General features: G+C 38.9%; 1 protein-coding gene across 8 annotated transcripts in view; it reads left to right on the top strand.

Moving 5' to 3' along the window:
- ccdc88a (coiled-coil domain containing 88A) overlaps positions 1 to 22,319 on the top strand; it is a 66,607-nt gene extending 44,288 nt beyond the window's left edge. Inside the window, exons 18-39 of one of the 8 annotated variants that reach the window (XR_001481452.1) lie at positions 496 to 678; positions 1,049 to 1,327; positions 3,003 to 3,127; positions 3,396 to 3,534; positions 3,870 to 4,046; positions 4,144 to 4,305; positions 5,903 to 6,180; positions 6,283 to 6,426; positions 6,886 to 7,072; positions 7,162 to 7,307; positions 8,676 to 8,768; positions 9,084 to 9,283; positions 9,436 to 9,483; positions 12,227 to 12,304; positions 14,294 to 14,530; positions 15,034 to 15,087; positions 15,841 to 15,903; positions 16,476 to 16,565; positions 16,816 to 17,093; positions 18,512 to 18,965; positions 20,550 to 20,655; positions 21,235 to 22,308. Coding sequence is in view for 6 of the 8 variants with exons in the window: in XM_015382953.1 (XP_015238439.1) it covers positions 496 to 678; positions 1,049 to 1,327; positions 3,003 to 3,127; positions 3,396 to 3,534; positions 3,870 to 4,046; positions 4,144 to 4,305; positions 5,903 to 6,180; positions 6,283 to 6,426; positions 6,886 to 7,072; positions 7,162 to 7,307; positions 8,676 to 8,768; positions 9,084 to 9,283; positions 9,436 to 9,483; positions 12,227 to 12,304; positions 14,294 to 14,530; positions 15,034 to 15,087; positions 15,841 to 15,903; positions 16,476 to 16,565; positions 16,816 to 17,093; positions 18,512 to 19,405 (3,855 nt within the window). In the remaining 2 variants the exon portion in view is untranslated. Of the gene's footprint in view, positions 1 to 495; positions 679 to 1,048; positions 1,328 to 3,002; positions 3,128 to 3,395; positions 3,535 to 3,869; positions 4,047 to 4,143; positions 4,306 to 5,902; positions 6,181 to 6,282; positions 6,427 to 6,885; positions 7,073 to 7,161; positions 7,308 to 8,675; positions 8,769 to 9,083; positions 9,284 to 9,435; positions 9,484 to 12,226; positions 12,305 to 14,293; positions 14,531 to 15,033; positions 15,088 to 15,840; positions 15,904 to 16,475; positions 16,566 to 16,815; positions 17,094 to 18,511 lie in introns of all 8 variants that reach the window. The other 7 variants (XR_001481451.1, XM_015382959.1, XM_015382953.1 and 4 more) reach the window with 7 other exon arrangements.
- The last annotated feature ends 843 nt before the right edge of the window (positions 22,320 to 23,162 follow it).

Raw genomic sequence — 23,162 nt, 5'->3', positions numbered from 1 at the left:
ACATGAAACATTTCTGTATAACAGCTGAATAACAACCAGACGAACTAACCTGCTAATATTAGCTTGTTGGATTCCCAGCATTGGTCTCAGTGTTGGTAAACAGCAGAAAGAAAAGGTAATGCATCATATTTTTAATTGAAAGCAGTTAATTATTTAATCAAGTAAGGCATTTTTATATATTTTTGATAATAATCATAGATTTTATTTCACTACATGTGGGTGAAAATTAGTTTCTGAAGTCCATAATTATAAAATATCTTATATATATCAATAGATAAATAAATAAATAAATAACTTTCCAAATTAACTTTGTTTTAAATTTCTGCTTAGTGATTAAATATATGGTTATGGTTTTTACAAAAATATATCAAACCAGCCGATGTTTGTGACAAGTTTAGAGGTTTGTAATATTAGAATTTAATTGAAATAGAAGTTTCACAACTACTTCAGGGAAGAAATTATAAATTTTTAATTTTTCTTAATTTCTTCTGCCAGGTTAGCTACCAAGGTCTCGATACGGAAAACCAGCGGTTGCAGAAAGCTTTAGAGAACAGCAGCAAGAAGATCCAGCAGCTGGAGGCAGAGCTGCAGGAGGTGGAAACTGAGAATCAAAGCCTTCAACGTAACCTGGAGGAGCTGAAGATCTCCAGTAAAAGGCTGGAGCAGCTGGAGCAGGAGGTGGGCTCTAAAAACAGTCACTAAAATGATGCTAAGTGGTGAAAATAATGTTTAATGCACTTTAGAAATATACAAATTGTAATTTACTTATTACCCTGTTCACAAGTATTACATGTTTTACTATATATGGACAGTTTTTTCTTTCTCCAGTTGTAGATTTTAATCAATGACACAACAACAGTTAAACTAATGCGTTGAAAGTGTTTTAAAGCAGAAACAGATTATCCTAGATGGTTTGGCAATAGGTTTTTGGACTTGGACTTTCAGAATTCTACTGAAAAGGTTTTAGAATCTAAAATAATCCGATCACATATGTTTTTTTTTTTTTTCCCCCACAATCTCCTCTTTATTACAAACTATCCAAAACTAGAATAAAACTCTGGAACTAGAAAGCTCCCAACTGGAGAAGGATAAGAAGCTTCTGGAGAAGGAGAACAAACGGTTGAGGCAGCAGGCTGAGATCCGCGACTCCAAATTGGATGACAGCAACCAGCGGATCGCCGCCCTGGAGAAAGAGAACCGCACGATGGGCAAGGAGATGATCTTCTTCAGGGACTCGTGTACGAGAGTCAAAGACCTGGAGAAGGAGAACAAGGAGCTTGTTAAACAGGCCAGCATAGATAAAAAGACCTTACTGACACTCAGAGAGGTAGGCAGATTTTATATATTTACATGTTGTGATCCTCCAGCGTCATGTTCAGACTATCAAACAGTATAAAACTGCAAGAATACTACAAAAATAATTAATACATTATAAAAAAAAGTGTTGGAAAATAATCTGACTATTGAGTCATCGTGTTGCACGATGAATACGGCAACATGCAAGCTTTGGAAATTCATTTAACATGCTTAAGAATACTATAGTTATTATGCATTAATGGCAAAAACATAGAGTCACCAATCAGGATCAAGGGAGCTCATCTGCATTGTGAGTCACTGAAATTCCTTACCTTTGTTTCGTTTCAAAGCAGGGAAACACAGACGGTTGGTTTGAGCTCTGGTAGCAGAGTCCTGTTTTACCCCCCTCAGCTTTAACGTTAGCTGACCTAATGCTCATGTTTACTTGTCACTGCATGAATAACAGTAGCCATGTTTGCATGCACAAATTTCCTTGATCAAACTGAATTATGTTCGGTATCTGGAATGCATTGTATGTTTGAGCTCAATGTGCACCAAGATTTATTCAGATCAGAAGCACTCTGACTTTGAGAGAGTGCTTAAAATGCATGTGTTTCATCCTCCTGACAACAGACACACAGATCTGCTGGTTTTGACTGTTCTCAGGATGGATGTGCGCAGGTTTTGGGTGTAGTTGAGCCATTTTTGCTTTTTCTATACGCGGCTACAAGCTCGGCGACTCATTGTGTTGCTGTTCCTTGGTTACTGCTGGGTTACATGATGTGAGAGCAAAGACAAATCGGCATTCCTCAAAGGGCTGGGAGGTTGAGACACAAATCTGTTACCAAATCTGGGCTGATCTTATTTGACAGTCAGTCGGGGTGTGTTTGCAGTGTTGCTTTGTTGTGCTGAATATTTTCCCTCAGTGCAGCATCTCCAATGTGAGGTGCACCCAGACTAGGGATAGGTACCATTCACCTTTAAGGCCTTAGCGTCCCAATGCCAATTGTGATTATATGTGCCTTAAATAAATGAAGATGATGATGATGTTGCTTCCTCATGGCGCTTGCTGAAGCTGACGATCTGCTAAAGGATGCCAACAGTGCCAAATGGAGGAGTTTTGGCCTTGGATTCCTCAAATTTAAAGTAATCCTGCTGCCTGCCTAAATTAAATTTACCCTAATCTAAATTAGCCAAATTACCTTATTTCTGACATCATCACGCTCTTGTGCATGCAATTCTCCTTTTATGTCCGCCATTGAAAATTGGGTACTTTTCCACTACTTGAGTGTCACAATAATGCATTTAAGCTACCAAAACATGGTAACATTTCATTTTACATGAAGAGGTCCTTGTTGGTACCAGGAGAATTTGTCCAGTACCAATAAAAGTACTGAATCAGGAACCCATCCCTATTAACCCAGACCAGTTTCCCAGGTTCACTTTAGTTTTTCTTTGATTATGTTAATATTGACTGTTAAATCTTTGACCAACAATCGAGTCAAAATAAATTCCCTCTTATTTTAAATCCAAATAGTTTATTTTTGTGAATATTGTTGAAACAGAGCCACTTATTAACAAGGTGATTCATCACTTACCGGAAAAAATAAGGAACCAATTGATAAGATAAGATGTTTTAAATATGAATTGCAGATAAACACAGGCCTATAATACAGGATGATTAGAATGCAGTGTTGTGTGTGTAGGAACTTGTGAGTGAGAAACTGCGGACTCAGCAGATGAATAATGACCTGGAGAAGCTAACTCATGAGCTGGAGAAGATTGGGCTGAACAAAGAGAGACTTCTCCATGACGAGAGCTCGGATGACAGGTACACGTACAAAAAAGCAATATTAATGCAATAATATTGTTATTCGGTGATGGGTCATTTTGAAATCAGTGTAATATATATAAATCAGAGAGGCAGATTTTTTTCTTTTTTACTTTAAGTTCTCAGTTTTATATTTTTATTTTTTTTCTGAGCCTGAATCTTGTCATGCTATGCAAGATACCAGTTTACCTTTTTTTTTTTTCCTTTAACACTGTTCAGTTGTTACATTTATCCAGTTAATGTACAAATACCACGTTTTTTCCTTTAGGTTTAAGCTTCTTGAAACCAAACTGGAGTCAACTTTGAAATCATCGTTGGAGATTAAAGAGGAGAAAATTGCTGCTTTAGAGGCGCGATTGCAGGAATCCTCCAACCTCAACCAGCAACTTCGCCAGGAGCTGAAAACGGTAAATGATGCAGCAATGAGAATGCGATGAGATTAAAAAGATTCAATTGTCTATAAAAGAAAATAAATATGAAAAGATACAATCAATACCATATATTTTAATATAAATTGAAGAAAAACTACGAATTAGACAAATGAAACAAATTGTGAAAATTATGCATGAGTTACTGAGGTCTTTGCCAAACAAACAGTTTACAGTCTAAATTTGAAACTTACTTTTTTTTTTTTTTTTTTTTTTACGTTAACCTGCTTTATTTATGTATGGTATTTTTGGGCTGTGAGATTGTTGCAAACCACATAAGCGTTCATTTTGATGTTTTATCTGATTCTCCTCAGGTAAAGAAAAACTATGAGGCACTTCGCCAGAGAGAGGAGGAAGAAAGGATGGTCCACAGTTCACCTCCCAAAGGAGGCGAAAATTCCCAGAGTGTCAATAAGTGGGAAAAGGAAAGCCATGAAGCCACCAGAGAACTTTTGAAAGTCAAAGACAGACTCATTGAAGTTGAAAGAAATGTGAGTTCTAGTGAGCATTTCAGATTGCTCATGGGTTTTTCCTGTTTCTACTCCAACTCTCTGCATTATTCCTGATCATATTTGTGTGTTTTCCTAGAATGCTACGCTGCAGGCTGAGAAGGTGGCCCTGAGAAGCCAACTCAAACAACTTGAGACCCAGAACTCCAACCTGCAGGCGCAGATAGTTGCAGTGCAGAGACAGACAGCCTCCCTACAAGAGAACAACACAACCCTGCAGACACAGAACGCCAAACTGCAGGTACGTCTTTGTTCAAATAAAGCCTATTTCCCACTGAAAATACCAGGTTCATGCATGTTTTTCGACTATGGGTCGATCCGCTAAGAATTGGTATTTGGCTCCCTTCCTATTGGCAAAGAAAAGCCTGGTCCAACCTCTAGCTGGGAATCTGCATGGCCTCTGTAGCCCTGCGGCTGCATGTCTGGTGACACAATCACACACTTTTAGCTTTGATGCTGTCATCAGTGCAACAAAAAATCAGGAAAGTAAACAATGGAGAGCAACATGTAAGGAAGTCAGTATGTAGTAAGTCTGCTTTAACACTGACCAGTGTTGAGCCATGTTTGTCAAATGTAAACAGAGTTGTTTTGGCTTCAGCTAGCTGTTCCCATTGCCACTAAAAAGCCGATTTTTCCCTACTATAAAAAAGTTTTTTGGCCAGTGGGAAAGGCCTATCAGGTATGACTGATTGCCGTTAAGAGAAATGCATGATTAATCTTAATATTAAGTAGTTACCAGCACAATGCCCCTCATTAATTAGTCTATGGTCCCAATGTGTTCTAAGGAACCAAAATGCTTACCGTCAATTACATAATATAGAATTTTTTGGTAATCCAGGAAATTTTGTAATATTTTTCTTGTGCATCAGAAGGATTGGAATTTCAACTGCAAGATAAACTTTTATTTAGTCAAGTTTTGCATCATTTTCATTGTTAGCATCCATCCTTCTTTGAGGCAGGCGCACAGAAAACTATTTTAACTTAAGCTGGATTTCGCTTTCTTATTTGAGCTAATATATTGTTTTAATGCATAACATAAAAATTAACTAAAAGGAGAAAGCTGTTACTATGATTAAGTAACAAGATGTTGGTGTCCCAATAAAGGGTGACCCCTGTGTCAGAGGTGTATTGGCTCTGGATTTGCTCTCTTCCCATTGTACAAGTATTAATATGAAATAGCTGTACAATTAGTGCCAGGAATTAGAGACCTGAACTTGTTTATTTCTGGGTGTCAATAAGTGTGACCTTGCTCCTCTCTGATTATATTATCCTAATGTCAGAAGATTGGTTCAGGAGCGTGTGTTTAAACACAGTTAAGCTGTTGCACCCTGTGTGTTTGTGCAGCTCCCCAGCCAAGCGGCTTTACTCCCTGCTATGGATTTACATTTGCTCTCACTGTTTGCCAGCTTTTCAAACTCTTCTGATGTGTGCAGGGGTTAGACAGTAGCTGCTAACTGGGTCTGGAAAGGGTTCAAGTTTCTGTGTGTGCAAAGCCAGCAGTCTGATGGCATTTATTTATGTGTATTGCTGTATGGAAAGCTACCTGGACATGGTTTCTCAGTGTGTGTGAATAAACTGTTAATTACTGTAGAGAAGTTTCAGGCAGGTAAAGTATACTGACTGAAAGGGAACTCATAAACTGATAAAGGAACATAGTTCCACGTTTCCATTTCTGCAAATCTCAATCTTTCACTGAATAGACACAGTGCCCCCTACAGACCAAGACCACAATAACTTCTTACTTGGTTTTATTGTTTGGTTTGAGGAGAATATGGCCTGATTTCCAACATCTTTGCATGAAAAAAAAAAGAAAAATCTGCTCTATTTTTATGCTGTAGGTGGAGAACTCTACTCTGAACTCCCAGAGTGCTGCCCTCATGGCCCAGAATGCCCAGCTGCAGAGCCAGCAGAGCAGTGTGGAGGGAGAACGAGAGGGAGCGCTGAAGGAGAAAGAGGAGCTGAGGGCGACGTATGAGCTGCTGCTCCGAGATCACGAGAAGCTTGCAGCGCTTCATGAGAGGCAGGCGTCAGAGTATGAAGCTCTAATAGGGAAACATGGTGGCCTGAAGACCTCACATAAAAGCCTCGAACAAAAGCACAGAGACTTGGAGGACAAGTGAGCCTCTATCTTAATATAGCAATATTCACTCACCGTTTTATAGCAAACTAAAGAAACAAAATCCCAATTTCTTGTTGCATTTTATATTTATGCACACAGATATAAGCAGCTCTTGCAAAGAAAGGGGGAGTTGGAGGAGCTTGAGAAAAACCTGAATGACCAACAGGAGAAGATGGCACAGGAGAATCAGAGCCACCAAGCCACAGCTGACCAGTGCAAACTGCTCAAAGAGGAAAACGACAGGTTAGCTTCTAATGAGGCTGGAGTAAAGGAAATTGCTTATAAAATAAGAGTTTAACATCTTTCTTTTTTGTAATTTTAAGGTCAAATTAAGTATTCTTAAATGATTGTTGCATATAAGTGTTGGTATATGCATAACAAGATAAATTTATGTCTAAAAATAGATTATTTCTTATGCATTTCACAGACAAACCACACATTAAAAGTTTTTTGGTTTTTTTTATTACTGGATAGGAGCATTACTTAAGATGTCTGGTATGATTGATTTTTCTTCAGTTAACACTGCTAAAATCAAAAATTTGCCTCAACAGATACAAAATTAGTATCTTAAACTGAGCCTGTGTTTGGAAACTCCAAGTCAGGAATATATGGACATTTTGAATGGATAAAGTGTAGAAACCTGGATGTTATCAGAGTGACTAATTACTATATTACCTCGAAACCTCTGTGCCATCTGTTTAGGCTGAACACTGCCTATCGTCAGCTGATGAAGGACAACGAGAACCTGCAGGTGGACCATAAGAACATAAAGAGCCAGCTGAACAGTGCAAAGCTGGAGCAGACCAAGCTAGAAGCTGAGTTCTCTAAACTGAAGGAGCAATACCAGCAGTTGGACATCACCTCCACAAAACTCACCAACCAGTGTGAGGTAAAGATACTGCCCCTCATTTGGAGCATTTTACAGTTTTTTCAGATATGTTCAAAGATGTAGTTATAAGCAAGTCTTCCCATTTTTAGTTGTTGAGCCAACTAAAAGGAAACCTGGAGGAGGAGAACCGTCACCTGTTGGACCAGATCCAGACACTGATGCTGCAAAATCGAACGCTTTTGGAGCAGACCATGGAGAGCAAGGACCTGTTCCATGTAGAGCAAAGACAATACATGTAAACTTAAACATACATTTTTACATACTATGCTTTGCAAAAGAATCCATTCCCCTTTTTCATATTGTAGCATCTGGGACCCTTAAATAACATTTGAGTTGCTTTAAGAGATCCTTTATAAACAGAAAGGAGGTCTACCTTAACAGCCTGATCAGAGAAACAGCCAAGTGATCCATGGTATTTGTGTATGTCCTGCAGAGATCCTCTTTTTCACTTCAATTCAGTTTATCTATAAAGCGCCATTTCACAACACATCATCTCCAGCAACTTTACAGTTCACCAGATCATACATTCAAATTAATAAAACATTTTCTATCTAAGGAAAACCAGTTGATTGCACTGACTCGAACGCAATCCCTCTTACCAAGCATGCTTGTAGCGACAGTCGAGAGGAAAACGAATCCCTTTAAAAAGGAAGACCTTTTAATTCCCTATTTATATGGGAGAATCCCCTGAAAGACAACTATAATGGAGTATAAAGGTCTCTTTTAAGCCTTTCTAAGGCAACTTTAAGCATATATAATAATGTGTATAAAATATAGTTTTCTGTTATTTTTCCCAACCTGGAAAAAAGACACTTGCCTTCACTGTGACGCCACCAAAGGAATTGCCACTCTGGGCATGATTTAAATGAAGGAATAGTTATAAGATAGTGAAAAGCTTAAAGATATTTTTGCATCACATATAGGCCCACAAAAAAAATACAGGTTTTATATAAAGCCATAAGAAATAATGTTAAGTTTTCTAATAGCTCTCTTTGGCAACGATTAAAAAAAAGAGATTGGACCAGAGTTAAAAATGGCCTAAATGCAAACACTATCCTAAATTTAGAGCTACATCTACAAGGAAGACTTTAGATCGGTGTAAAGGTTTTAAATGCCTAGTCAAAGTCCAGCTAAGAATCTAAAGGGAACCTTCGGCTGCTCATTCTCTCCTACTTCCATCTAACAAAGTTTGTGCTGTTTTGCTCAGATAAATCAGTAAAAAATGTGCTAACATGGTTATGACTCATTTTAAAAATACCTGAAGCTGTAGGCCGCAAATATGATTCTACAAAGTATTGGATTTGAGAGCTAAATACAAATCAAAGCCAAATTTTTCCTAGTTGTATTCATTTTATTTCAATACTACTTATGTCTTCAGTTTTCCTTAATAAAAATGCACCACTTTGCTTTGGTCTGTCACATCAAATCCCAGTAAAGTGTTTTAATGTTTTTGGTTGTGACGTGATAAAATGTGAAAAATTTTCAGGTCTGTGAACATTTAAAGGTTTGAATAATATTGTAATATTTTTCTCTCTAATCAATTTGATCTGGTTTGTAAGAGTTTTTGTCTTTGTTTTTGCTTTTTACTATCTGCTATATATAGAGACAAGCTAAATGAGCTGAGGAGACAGAAGGAAAAACTTGAAGAAAAAATAATGGATCAGTACAAATTCTACGATCCTTCGCCTCCACGCAGGTAAAAAGCAACTTTAATATATAATAAGATTTACTTTGCAAAGAGTAGATTATTTTTAATTCTACCACATAACTATGTTTTACCTCATTTACATTCAATCTGTTGACTGTTAGATCTAGCTTTGGAAAAAATGCACCATCATCATGAGAAACTCATTAAATATTTATGGCTTGCAAAGCCTTCGGTAGCTGCATAAAAAAGTACTTAAAAGGAAACTCATTAGCACTACAAATAGTTTTTTTTTTCTTTTTCACCAACATCATTTTCTCATGGTTGCTGTATTTAAATCCCTACTGTGATTACTCTTCATCACAGGCGTGGTAACTGGATCACTCTAAAGATGAAGAAGCTGATCAAGCCAAAGAGGGAGCGGATGCGTTCTCTCACGCTGACTCCTTCTCGTTCGGAGCTCGGAGACGGTTTTTTTACGTTTCCTGCTGACAGCCAGGACAGCTCATCCATAGGCTCTGGTTCTAACTCGCTAGATGACACGCTCACACAGAAGAGGAGCAGCAGTGAGTATGATAATGATACCTTTATCTCGTCCTAAACACACTTTCTTGATTGATAACGTTTGGTCAGATGGGTTTGTAGAGTGTGCCTGAAGGACTGAGTGAGTCTTTAAATCCCTAACTGCTCCTTTGCTTCTTTATCTCTCTGTGCAAAGGAAGGAGAGGGCAGCATCCCCATGCCCAAAGTCAGGGTTCCTCCAATGGTATGCCGTGGATAGGGAGGGTGGGCGGGGCTAATGACCCAACTGTCATGTCTCTTGGGGCATGTCTTTGTGAGTTCATTGTCTGTGTCGCTCATAGAGGTTACAGTTGAGCTGTGCAGAAAGACAAGGTTAACTCTGACTCCACCTGGTTAACAAAAATAGCAGAAACTCACCTTTGAAACAGCAAAAGGTGGGTTCGTTGAACCTTAGTTTGATGGTAACCAAGCTCACAAAGCCTAAAATATTTGATTATTTATTCCACCTCATAGGACTATTGTTTTCAATAGTCCCTATTATTGTTTGTTTTTAAAATGTCTCACAACTACAAGCATTAAGCTATAAATATTAATCGGTTTAACAGTTATAGAGAGGCATACCTGGTTTGGTGTTTTCTTTATAAGCTCACGTCTGTGTGCTCCCCTTCCCAAATAGCTACAATAAAACAACATTTTTAAAAGAATGATCAGCTAAAAAAAAAAAATGTTTTATCCCTTACCTTTCATATCTGTTAATTGTGTCAACATCTTATCCAGTGGCGTCCAGCTGCTGATGTTCAACTATGTAATATAAGCATCTGATTTTGAGTAAGCAGAGTATGATACCTTGAAGGAACTCAAGCATCATCATCAAACACATCATTGTGCAAAATCGAAGGAATACTTGCATAATGATCAGTTAAAGCTTAATTACTGTGTATTTTAAAGACGTGTCTTTATATCTTAAACCATTTTCTTTTGTTTTAACACAGATTTTTTTTTTTATTTTAAGGTGATTTTACCTTTCCTTCAGGTTTAACGGTTTAATTTAGCAGAGTTGTTTAGGTTACCTTAATTGTAATCAGATTACTTCAGTTTACTTCATGTGCTTCTAATCCTGAAAGCAGGTATGCCAAATTACAACCTATAGGTCTACCTCTGTTACCATCTCCAAACAATCCAAGAGCAGGTTAACCATCTGATACTGCAGTTCACCTGTAAAAAGGGACTGGATCATTCTCTACCATAGCAATAAAACTATTAAAGGGTGCAATAAAAAATTGTCACAATAGATGATTGATGTTGTTTATCACAGCTTATCATCCCACACGTTGCAAAGGTAGTTTCAGCCGTTGAAGCTGAAGTGGATTTTTATTTCTGAGGAATTGTGGATAATCTTTGTAGTCAAACTTAAGCTGAGTTTACATTTAAAAGAAAATATCATTCAATAATTAGATTCAAATTGAAACTTATTATATCAATAGAAGAGTTATTTCAGCTGATTTTAATGATTAAGACTTACAGCTAAAGTAAACCTTAAATCCAGTTTCAGATGTGAATATTGTAAAAGGATTGTTATTATGCAAACATTAAATTACCTACATGATCACATTGAAAACGTACCTGACAGGTATCCAGCAGATTGTTACGGTCCAATGGAAAGTTGAGTGGAAGGACAACTTGCTGTTAAAAGCAGTAAGTTAGCAACAATGATGAGTCTGAAGGAGGAACATGGAGTCGTAGAGGCCAAGTCAATCAAAGTCCAGTCTTGGAGTTGCCATTCTGACTGGCACATTTGTGACACGAATATCGGATAACATTTAATTATCCATAAGTTAGCAAGATCACTGATTCCACTAATCAGGGCTTGTTATATTTTAGGAAAAAAGGGGGAAAAAAATCAGATACAACAGTGGAGATTAACTGAAGGCCACTGTTCTTTTTTATATATGGTCTGCTTTCTAATAAATGCTATGTGCTATATTAAAGCAACATTTATTACTAATGTTTATCATGCAAAGTGAGCTTTCAGTGTATGTGCTTTACAGCATAGCTTTTAATATATGTATATTTCCGTTTGAAATACATTTTTTGGGCTTTGATAATATTCTTATCTAATCTAATATTCTTCATATTTTTAGCTGTGAAATATACCTCATAAATAAACAAAGTAAGATTGGATTTTATCTCCATTGAGCCCGGTTCCATAAAAAAAACAGAGCTTATGCTGCTCATATGTGTTCTTCTTGTCTGTGATCCTTTTGGGACACTAATAATTCCTGAAACTCTCCTAATTGCACCCTTTAATACCTCTCATCTTCTTCGTCTTGTCTAGATGTGGTCATATGTCGACATGTTTAACCAGTGTAATGTCTGGAAAATAGTTTGCATTGTAGTTTTTAGAGTTTAGGATCGTTAACATGAGGATGATTGTGACGCGTGCTGACAGCTGCAGTGTGAGTGTGTGTATTTGCATACCATGTTTATATTTTTGTTTAAATGTTTGTTGATTTTTATACAAGCCTGCCCTAAAGTAAATATTTATTTTGTGAAATGTATAATTAAGAAACTCGAAATGTTAAACTGGCATTTAATAAGTGATCAGCTTTAATGTGGTATTCTTTCGCCGTCTTTCTAACACTAGCTAAATAAAAATCTTACCTGTACTGTAAGATTTTTTTTCCAGTCTTTAAAATCAGCTCTATTGTTATAAAAACTGTTTGTTTAGAATTTAATATATGATGCTGGTCAATCTGTTTAGGCTTCAGTTGATCCAGACTTATAATATTTTACGTCTGATGTTTAGTAGTGGAGGCTAAGCTCTCTGTTCATGTCTCCCCTGGCTCTGATTGAGCCAACGTTAACCACATCCATCTGTTTTGCCCTCCTTTTTTCTTTATTTTTCTCTCCTCCACCTCTCTCGGCTTGTTCTATTGCTATCCCCCCCTTGTCTGTCTGTCTGTCTGCCTCCGGCTGTGCTTCGACAGCTATAAAAAGGTTACCTTTCATGAGGAACAGATCCAAGGACAAAGACAAAGCCAAGGCCATCTACCGACGCTCGATGTGTAAGACCTCCGTTAGCCGCCACCGTAGCCTTTCCAGTGCCTCTTGTTGTGATTCTAGTAGAAACAGAGAGGGAGTGGTCACTGATGTCAAACTGATGAGAGTGGGGCTGCGATGCTGTGGCATTAACGTTTAATATTACATATTAGCTTGTCAGGTTCTATTTTACGTTAGAAACATCTGCATTAACGACTTAAATCGTTATTATATATTCTCTGTATCCTTCATTCCCCCATTCTGCATCTGATAACATCAGTGATCTGTTGTCCAGACTCTTTTTCTTTGTAACCCAACTTCTCATCACTTTTTCTGCTGAATGCTTCCACTTTCTGCTGTGAGGTATTTGAAGCCCTCCCATGTGTAGTGTCACCTTGTTCTCAGATAAATGTATTCCCTTCTCAAACTAAAAAAAAAAAAAGTCTTATTTTTTCCTTACGTAGATGTATTTCTTGTGCTGTCACATTTTGCATTTCCAGACAAAGGCCTTCAGGTTGTGGCATTTGTTGGGCAGATTTAATTTGTGCTCAGTATTTTCATTTTGCACATCCAGAGTGAAAGGCTGTGTGTGTTTGTGTGCGTGGAAGATAGCCTGTTGAAGTGAGATAGCAGGGAAGACTGTGGTTGCCTTTCATGCGCCTGAGTTGTTTCTTCCAATATATGGCATGAATCACCGACTGCTCGATCAACACCGCACTCACCATGAAGGACTTGAAATGGAGCCTTTTGTTGTCTCTATGTCTCACTCTTTGTCTCTCTCTTCTTCTGTCAGTGTGCTGCATTTCAGATCTTATTCTGCTGACATGGACTCACATTTGCTGCTTGCAGCTCTGCATGCCTTTCTACCGCCGCATATGGCTCAATAAGCAAAGTGCACAAAGACGATATGTAATGTCTGTAAGGTTTAGATGAGCCAGAATGATCGATGGTTCTGCTGCTGCCTTCTTTATGCACTTTGGTTGATTGTAAAATCGCCGTATATGCCTGCATGGGCCTTTTGTAAGAGTTGTTTTGTGCTATAAGATTATAATGCTGTTTGATTTGAATAAACATACTTGCAAGTTTAGGGGCTATTGCAAAATACTAGGAGAGCAGCGATTGCAGCTTTTTGGCTGCGCCGGTAACTGATCTTTAAAAAGCTTGACGCAACGATTCCAATTTTGATCCCTACCGATTTTTTTATTTTATTTTTTTTTAATAACCAACACTGTTGGTTGTTATTAGATCGCAAAACACCTTCAGTCTTTCAATATGTTACTGAAAGGCATTAAGCAGTACCTGTGAAACAACAAAAACACCTGAAATTACTGCTCTCTAATATAAATACAATTTTAGAGCATTCATTTTAAGACCTGTGCAGAGGTAGATAAGATCTCTGGAAACAATAGGTTTTACATTTAAGGGTCAGTCCATCAACGATCCCCCAAAATTAAAGAAATTGACTCAGATAAATTGGCCGACTGATCAACCGGTGCACCCCTACAAAATACGGCTGTTTTCTTCTTTATTTGCAACCTTTAGTCTTGGTCTGGAAAGATTCAACTATATTGCTTTCCACTGTGAAAAACAACATTTAAAAAAATAGTATTTCAGGAAGCAATTTTACTGTCTTTATGGGGGAAAAAAGTACTTTTAAATTATTTATTTTAATTAAATTAACTTTTCTAGATTGTGCTACTCTTTTTTTGTTTAGAACACCGTTATAATTAAATATACCAAGCAAAACTAAAATGAAACCCAAACATTTATACGTAGAAGTGTTTTTTACAAGCAAGTTGCATCACAGCTTTGATTGCTGCATTGTCATTTATTACCGGCTCATTTCTTAATCACTTTCAGCCTAACGGGAAGGAAAACTTAGTTATTTTTAAAGATTTAGAAAGAGAAACGATGATTGAGATTATTTCATATTAAAGGGTCCTTTCAAGTGTAACCATTTCAATGATTCTAAGTTGCTATTTGTGACATCTTTTTATTTCTATCTGGACACTCAGCCATGAACGACTTGCTGGAGAAGATGGCAGTGGCGGGTGTTTCTGCCTCACAGTGGACGGGCAGCACGGAGAACCTAGACGAACCTGAAGCAGGGGACTCTGGCATGACGGGAAGCAGCAGGCGCAGCGGGCAGCGAATGAAGGAGCTCGCCTTATCCACCAATGCTATCGACTGCGCTGCACTAACGCTGCCATCAGCTAGGCACGGCAGAGCTAAGCTCCGCCTCCAGGTCAAAGGTAGGAAAATTAACCTATGATATTTAGATGTTATTTTTAGTGAAGTATTTGAACCTAAAATACTCACTGAGCCTTTTATAGTTGTTCTTTATGACTGTAAAATATAAACATGCACTTATAAATGTCCTTTGCCTTCCCGTAGTGGGTTGTCCTTATTTATATATGTGGCACAAACAGCATCATATCACCTTACAGGACCAACCAATGTAAAGAGGAAGGAACTTAAAAAAAAAAATCATTTGCAGCTTTATTTGAAACTTCTTTAGTATCTAATATTAGCTATCAGTAGGGTTGGCATACTAAAAAAGCAGTTATATTTACAGTAGGCAGCAACATATTCAGATCCAGCATGTTGAGGTCAGATGTTTTAAGATGTATTCTCTCAGCCGGCATGGTTCTTTGGTTTTAAATAGCTTCTCACAGCTTTTGAGTTTCTGTTTGTTTTTTTCTTTTTAAACCCTCGCTGCCTCTTCAAATGGCTAACTTTTAGTCTGTCTCCACAGACAATGCCTCATGTGAGGATGTTGCCGGTTCCTCAGATGACCCCAAGAGTCAAGGTAAGACTGACATGAAAGCAGGATAAAGGATGTTCAGATGTGAGAAGTGAATAGCTGTGGAATCAAGAAAAAAAGGAGGTCATCTGCAGAAACGTTGCCTTTATTAAGCCCGGTCTCCCGACTGAAAGGAATTTAAGTAAAAAGGGTAAAAAGTGAAACTGTCTCTTATTTAGGCCTTTGAATTTTGTCCAGGACATCTAATCACCCGCCAGATTAATCAGCCCTTTGCTGCTAAAATATGGCTGACACAGTTTGTACACAGCATCCAAACTGCTATCACACATTATTTACACCTAAAATAGCTAGAACATTCTCAATTTTCAATATAGTTTTAGAGAAAAAACTGATTTGTTTTCACATTTTTTCAGAATTGTATTTATTCTTGCATCAAACCACATTTAATCTGAACTTAACTGGCTAATTTTGTTTCATTAAATGAGTTGAATGCTTTACTATAGCACTGCTCATTTCTTTCAGACAACTTTGCATAAAGCATTTATAAAATAAAATGTAATCCTTTGAGACAGAGTTCCCACTTTCTTATAATGGCATTGAGGAAATGGAGGTCCGGTCCTACCCTGTACATTAGTTCTGATGCATTAGGTCTCTGTCTGAAGTATCTATTGATTTCTGAAACACTTGTCTGTTTTGTTTCCTAGCATTAGTGAATGTTAAGAACTTTTATGAGCATTAAGAATTTTAGATTCCACCGTGTGGATGTGCTGCATTATGTGTATGTGTGTGTTTTATTAGGCATTGCTTTGTATCGTCCTCTTGAGCTGAGGGCAATGTGCAGAGTGCCCTGTAGCATCTGTAGTAAGTGCCATTTACTGTGCACAGGCTGTCACTTGTGGGGCTCAATGAAAGGGCTGTTTTTCTCAGAGTAACACCTGTAATAATGGGTTTCTAAGTGTTGAGATTACCTCTAATTTGGTATGATGAAACTTAGTCTGAGCTCATTTCACCTGCACTGGTTTCCTTTTTAAACTAACCCCTGTGGGAGTAGGGGAGCACAGATTAAAATGGACTAATCCCCCTCTTTGCTTCCTTTAACTCGGTCCATTTCACGTCATTTATTTATTTATTTTTTTATACTAACAGACTTGCTCTGATTTTCCTCTCATCTTAAATAGAGTGGGTTGATTTTTATGGTGTTCCTTCCATCTCCATCAGTGGTTTCTTTGTCTTCTTGAGGCTGGCGCTCAGCCACCCTTCCTGTCCCTCAGCCTGACATGAGCCATCTGCCGTCCCAGCAGGTGACGCTCTGTCGGCCTGTTGACGTGCACCTGCATGTTTCTCCTTGTTTCACTGCATGTCGGGGGATAAATGTAAGCTTGTGTAAATCCTAACTGAACGTGTGTTCGCCTCCCCTCTTGTCCTCTACCCAGCCTCCAGACCCTCAAGTCTTCATAGCAACAGGACCACAAGTAGCAATAGTAACAATAATTCACACCTCACTTCTCCCCTGGAGGGCAAAGGTATGCTGCTCCATTTTCCTCCATTTTTAGCCACCTCCACTAACCTCTTAACCTCTTGGTTTTTGTTTCTGTTCAAACCATATGATCAGAGGACACTGACCTTTTCTAATTTGAAGGATAAAGGTTGTAGTTTTTGTCTGTGGGTGGACACAGTTTAAAAAAAAAGACGACTATTCTGTCAAAAAGCTGTAATTAGGATCAAGAAAGAAAACGTTTCTGTCCTCTTTACCAAATCCTTGGCCTTCCACAGGCACCCTGAATGGCTGCCTTAGCAGGCCTCAAAGTGAGAGCAGTGGGGAGTTCAGTCTGAGCCTGGACCAGGAGGTGTGGTCCAGCAGCGGCAGCAGCCCTGTCCAGCAGACCGCCGCCCTGCGTTCCTCCCACCAGAGCCCCCTGCAGCTGCGAAGGTCACTGGAACCTTCCAGCAGCTCGGCCAGCTCTAGCCAGGCTCCGATCAGGAAGACGGGATCCCCCAGTGAGGTTCTGTCCCTGCAGCAGTTCCTGGACGAGGGTATCGATCCTGCAGAGGTGAGGGCTTGGAATGTGATTATGTTGCAGTTTTTTAAGATAAAGGAGTGGGTGGGAGGGTTTGTGTGTGTGTGTGTTTGTTGGGGGGTTTGAGACGGGGAATTTAGAAGCAGAAATCAAAGAGGCTTTTGTGTTTCCACTGTGATTCTGTTTATTTACTTACTACCTTTGAACCGATGTATGAATATGAAGTAAGAACAGGCCTATGAGCTTTAATTTACTTTAGGGCTGAAACAATTAATCGTATTAATTGTGATTTATCGATTATTGAAATAATCGTCAACTAATTTAGTTGATGAAATTTAATCCGATTAATCGTAGAATATAGATTCTGAAACATGCCTTTAGCAGACAGAGCAACCCACTTAAAGACATAATTATATAAAAATTGAAAAAATTTAGCATTTATGATGAAGAACATTTTTTCCTCTGTCAATATACTTTATAGGGAACTCCTCAAGTGGAAACGTTTTAATTTAACCTGGTGTAATTTTGTAAAAAGTATCTTTTTTAGAATCTTTGACTATAGGATTATCAATCAAAAAAATTATGATCGACAGATGAATCGATTTGCAAAATAAGTTTGTTGCCGCCCTTATTATAATTTTGCAGTAAATGTTATAAATCCCTGATTACTAACCTGAATGATGGCTTATTGACATCCATTAAGTACCAATCAATGAAGACTGAGGGGTAATTTATAAAGCAGCTCAACTATCTTCAATATTTAAAACAATCTTGTTTTATTTCTGCAAAATCATGGCAAAATAAAGGTTAATGTCCTGTTATTGCTTTAATTTAATAAAGAACCCCAGACTGGGGTCAGAAGGTTAAAAGCATCACTTGGCATCACTTCTTCACTGATGCTGAAGATTGTAAGATTGCCTTTAGTCATTTTCTTGTTGAATCAAAAGCACTGATTAAAACTAAAAATGCATCAGGTCATAACGGTTTTTTTTCTACATTTAGGGTATATGAATACAGTGTATTGACTTGTAAACATCTAAAAATAGAAATAAGTGCATTTGTATCTATCTGCAGATGTGCAGTCAAGGCATATAAATAATGATTCCCCAGCTTTTGCCTTAGTTGCAGAATACAGACAGATTGTTTTATTGAGCTGATTTGAGTTTAGTCTAGAAAGCTCTGCAGGTAAACATTGTGTTTAAAATTTTCTCCAATCATACATTTTAGTTTAAGATTTTAAAGAGAAATTCAGGTTTAACATTTCTTTTTTATTTGCTATCATGTCAGTCAGACCTAAATGACAAACGGTCTGATTTCACCTTCTGATACTTGTGACCAAATATTTTTAAAAGCAGCAGCAGGTTTCTACAGAAACATATTTTTTTTTGTTCCACCCGTTTTTTGATTGCATGTAGGTGTCGTCTTGATACATTTTCTTCTTTCCTCTGTAGTCTGGCAGTCAGGAGAACCTCACTGTCGACTCTCCTCGCCTCTCCACTTCTTCTGAGCACGCTCAGAAAGATCGCTCGTCTACTAAGGGCCGAGGCATTTTACGCTCCAGCAGTGGCAAAGCGGCACCAGTCAGCACCGACCGGTCTCTGAAATCCTCAGGACAACCCGGGCGCCCGAGCCTGAGGAAAGCTGAGAGCACCCGCGTCAAAGGCTCCGCCCCCATTCGCTCCAGCCTCTCCTCCCAGGGGAAAGCCACGTCCGTCTGCGAACGCCTGGACTCTGCCTCCTCCACGCTTCCACGGGCCAGCAGCGTCATCTCCACAGCTGAAGGTACCACAAGGCGCACCAGCATCCACGACCTGCTGTCCAAAGACCACCGTCAGCCTGTGTCTGTTGATGCTTCTCCTCACGTCCCCTCCCCCAAGGCTGGAGTACGCTCGCAGCCGAAACCCAGTGAGTACTACCCCAACAGCACCTCTTTGAAAGGACCCCTCTCCGCCACCTCCCCAATGCCCAAATCTGTCAGCTTACCCTGCAGCAGCTCAGAGGACCCCGACCTCGACAGCTTCGAGTCTTTCCTCGGCCCCTCCTTCACTGTAGAGTCAGTGTTCATGGACTCCATCTTTAGTGAGTCAGCAGAAAATCTCCCCTTCCTGTCGCTGAACCCCACCCTAGTCAGCAACATCAGTGGTCCCCCAGCCCCAAATAAGAGCCAACCTCATCCGGGGCTGAACCAGAGCCCACACTGCCAGTCCAATGGCCAGATGAGATCCAGCTCAGGCAGCCTGGCAGAATGTAATGATGGTATGGATCCCAACAGGATCGCCAATTCAGAGCAGACACTGAGCCCAGAGGAGAACCAGTCTCTGTGGTATGAATACGGCTGTGTTTGATTCACCCGAAGCTTCCTGACGTGATGATCACAGCCCCTAAGAGCTGGAGAATGAGATCATTGATGAACAAACCTCTTTCCTGCATGTATTCATCGCAGCACTATCTTTTGATTCGGTGCATTAAGGTTATTTTCTGTTTTTCATGGTGCTGAATGCTTTGGTTTTTCTCTTTTCTTTTACCCCGTTTTTGAGTTGGGACTTAAAATTTTCCATCCAAAGGCCTTTTCTGTTTTTTCCCTCTGCTGAAATTGTAATACTGCAAATATCCAGTTATATTTCCAGATGTGAGGCCTGAATTGGCTGATACTTTGGGAAAGATCCATTTAGATCAGCAAAACCTTTTTCTGTCACAAGTAACTGTCTCAGTTTGTCCTGTTCTAAACTCACCTCCCACTTTATGGTATTATTTAATCTAAATGTTTTTTCATGGTCTGTTGTTCTGCATTGTTCACTAAGTTGCATGGCTTTGTTCTGTCAGCCTGATTTCAAACGTTGATTTTGATCTTGAGAATCAAAATGGATTTTAAGCTTTTTTTTTTGTTTTGTTGCACGGTTTGTTTTGTGCATTCATTGTATTTTCTTTTGGGGTTCTTTCTTGGTTTCAATGTGTGCATATATGTAAACTGGAGGCTTTATCGGGTGGGTGTCTGATTATGGTGTGGTGGGCTCTAACTAACATGTGGGGCTGGTGACAAAGGGATGAAGTTCTTGCTTAAAATGATCTCTGGGATGTCATTAGTGGGACAAGTGAAAGTTGACAGTGAAGGTACCGGATTGTTGGAACATCTTGGTGAAAATCATTTTTCACTTTTCTGCAGATTTTGATATAATATGGATGATAAAGGCTGCAAGTGTTGGATTGTTTTATCAATGAAGGATGTATCATTGTTTTTTTTTTTTTTGCTTTTTGATTTTTTTGTTATATATATACTGCCCTTATTTACCACATTGCGGCCATGTTTTGTATAAAGTTGGTAATTTATAATCAAAGACAAGCACTGCTTATCGTGCCAAACTTATTAAAACTTTGCAGTTAGATTTTTTTATTTATTAGTTGCTATTTATGCCAATGGCGAGTCGGTGCATTTCTGAAGTTATTGAAAGTCTTCTACGAGATGTAACAAACATTGCTTTTGTCCTACAGATCTGGAGGGCAGAAAGTCTAAAAGCAGGAGCGGGGAGCCGCAGCAAAGCTGCTGAGCTCGGCCCCTGCCACCCTCGCCTGCCTGCTTCCATGCTGCGAGCGCGTGGTGAGTGAGCAATGAGAGAGTGGGATGGAAAAAATGGCCGGGAAGGGAGGGTGGGTCAGTTTTGTCACCATGGAAACCCTACAACGTGGTCGTGTAACAGATGTCTCCCATCATGCTGTGCACTGCTCCCCCTGCTTCACTCAGCTGTTCCCTGTAAGCCCCGCCCCCTTTCCCTTCTGCTCCTGCGGTGCCCAACTCCTCCCAGGTCCTGATGGGACCCGGTCAGCTTGGCATATGGTCCATTTTACTCCTCTGCCTGTTGTCTTCCTCACCAAGTGAAGCACAGTGTCCATCCTCCATGCTGTGTCCTGTGTTGGTGTAAATGATGGGACTCCTGGCTCTTTATCAGGCTGCTTCTCACTGCTGCATGGCTTTGCTGTAATGCTGGATCCTTCCCCTTTTGCATGTAGACCCAGGCTGGCTGCTGCTTCTCTTTCTCCCCTTGTTGCAACCATGTTTTAATGCAGTAAAAAGTATGTTTTGTTCTATTTGACTGTAGATTTTTCTTTTTTTTTTCTAACCAGTGATCTTTCTTTTTTTCCAATTCTTTGCACTCCTCTTTGCTTGTTTGGCACTCAGAGAAAGGCCTTGGAGCTGTGTGTCTGGAGCTTTGTAGAGCTAAGCTGCAGCCGTCTACAGTGAGAAAAGATTGTTTGTCCCAGATTCAACTTTTTATTTAGGAGATTCAGGACACTTTAGTGAAAAAAGTGGCTTCCTTCTCTGTTTTCTTTTTCCTTGAATCAAGGAAGCTACAGTAAAGTAAAAAATATCGCTTTGACATTTTACCCCTTAAAGACTGTGACAGATTATTCTGCCATTTTAAACCAATGTGGCAGATCTCTAATGTGCACTAGTCTGATTGAAGTGCCAATGTTAACACAACAGCCAAAAAGGAAATCTCAACCCTGATCCAGGACTCCTTCCCAGATCTACGCATCCTTCAAGCCTGAAGCCATCACTACATAGTTTAAACAGGAAGACCACAAAAACAATGTGAAGCATGTCTGCACAAAAAAAAGCTTCTGTTTTGGACTGAAGAATCACAGTCTGCATGGAGCAATCAATCATTCCACTTTCTTTATCCAATCAAGGAGGAGGATTGTGAAGTTTTGAAACACAGTGGGACATAAAGCCATGACACTTAAGGTTGTTTGATTTGAGAGAAAGAGACTGATCCCGGGAATGTTCAGGTCACCTAGGAGACGGTTTGTGACCCGAAACACCTTTTTTCTCTTCTAAAATCCTCCATCGTATACAGTTAACCCCTTGGTAATCAGTCATAGTTCCTCTCCTGCTCTAACGTACAGAAATCACAAACTGCTCCAGTCTACCTGGGATGGAGGTGACCTGCACACTACATTTCTGTTGTGTTCAACATGATGGTGACAATGAGACCCAATGTTTTTTCTCCTTTTTCCACTTTTACATGTCTCCATTTGATGTAATTAAAATTCATCAAGACCACTGTTTATGCCTCTTCATTTATGCAGCGCAGCGATTGTAAGGAATGTTTTAATAACATCGGATTGTTGGTCCCAAACTTATCAGACGTGCCCGAGTCGAGACTTCTGAGTCGAGCCATATGGTTTCTTATCATGCCATCAAGTTCTCATCATTGGATTTTTGAGTTTGAAATCCTGAACTAAAAAAACTTTGGAGACCTTTCTGAAACGAAATGTGTGAAGACATTTTGAAAAAAGCAGAAATTACATGTAAAGAGTTTTTATTCTGTATGTTTGTGTAAAAAGAAATCCATTGGGTTTAGGCTTTATTCTCTGATTAAAGACTTTTAATTATCAATGTTGAAAAAGCAAGTACACAAATGGCAACTTTTTTTAAAAGCGATTTTCAAATGGTCATTGAAAAAAAATCTTAAACTGAAAGCTTGTCTGAGCTGTTCTAATAGTTTATCCCATATATTGTTCAGCTGTTTTAAATTCTAATTTCAAAAATTACAAATATAATCAGTTTATTTCATAAGGGATTCTGACCAAAAGGTTTCTTGAAGGTTTAAAGTTCAATATGAATAGGATTAGGAAATGTACCACTCATTTACCATTTTAATATGACTATTGATCAGTGAAATTTGCTATGGACCTATTAAAAACCTTCCACTGATGATGGGTCCTGTAGCAAACCTGTAAAAGATGGAAAAGAGTTGGTTGCTACAGACCTCCACAACAATGGTGCGTTAGGAGCTTCATGGATCCTATGCAATAAGTTTCATACTCCAGTCAAATGGGAATGTTTTCCAACATACCAATTTTATGAAGAACTTACACCGACAGGACCAAAGCGCTGTGCATAATGATAAAATACAATGCAATCATAAAACATGACAAATCCTCACTTTATCCTTGTGGAAAACATCAGAAGATATTGTTCTAATTTGACCCCTTCATGCATAATGTTGAAAATATGCAACAAACCATTTGCATTATATAAACGGCAAAGATTGTGTAGAAATTCCTCCCAATTCCAGTTATTACAGTCTGCACAGAACAAGG

The sequence above is a fragment of the Cyprinodon variegatus genome, unplaced genomic scaffold, assembly GCF_000732505.1.
Source record: "Cyprinodon variegatus isolate N-32 unplaced genomic scaffold, C_variegatus-1.0 Scaffold270, whole genome shotgun sequence".
Classification (NCBI taxonomy): Eukaryota; Metazoa; Chordata; class Actinopteri; order Cyprinodontiformes; family Cyprinodontidae; genus Cyprinodon; species Cyprinodon variegatus.
This window is presented reverse-complemented; position numbering and strand designations above follow the sequence as displayed.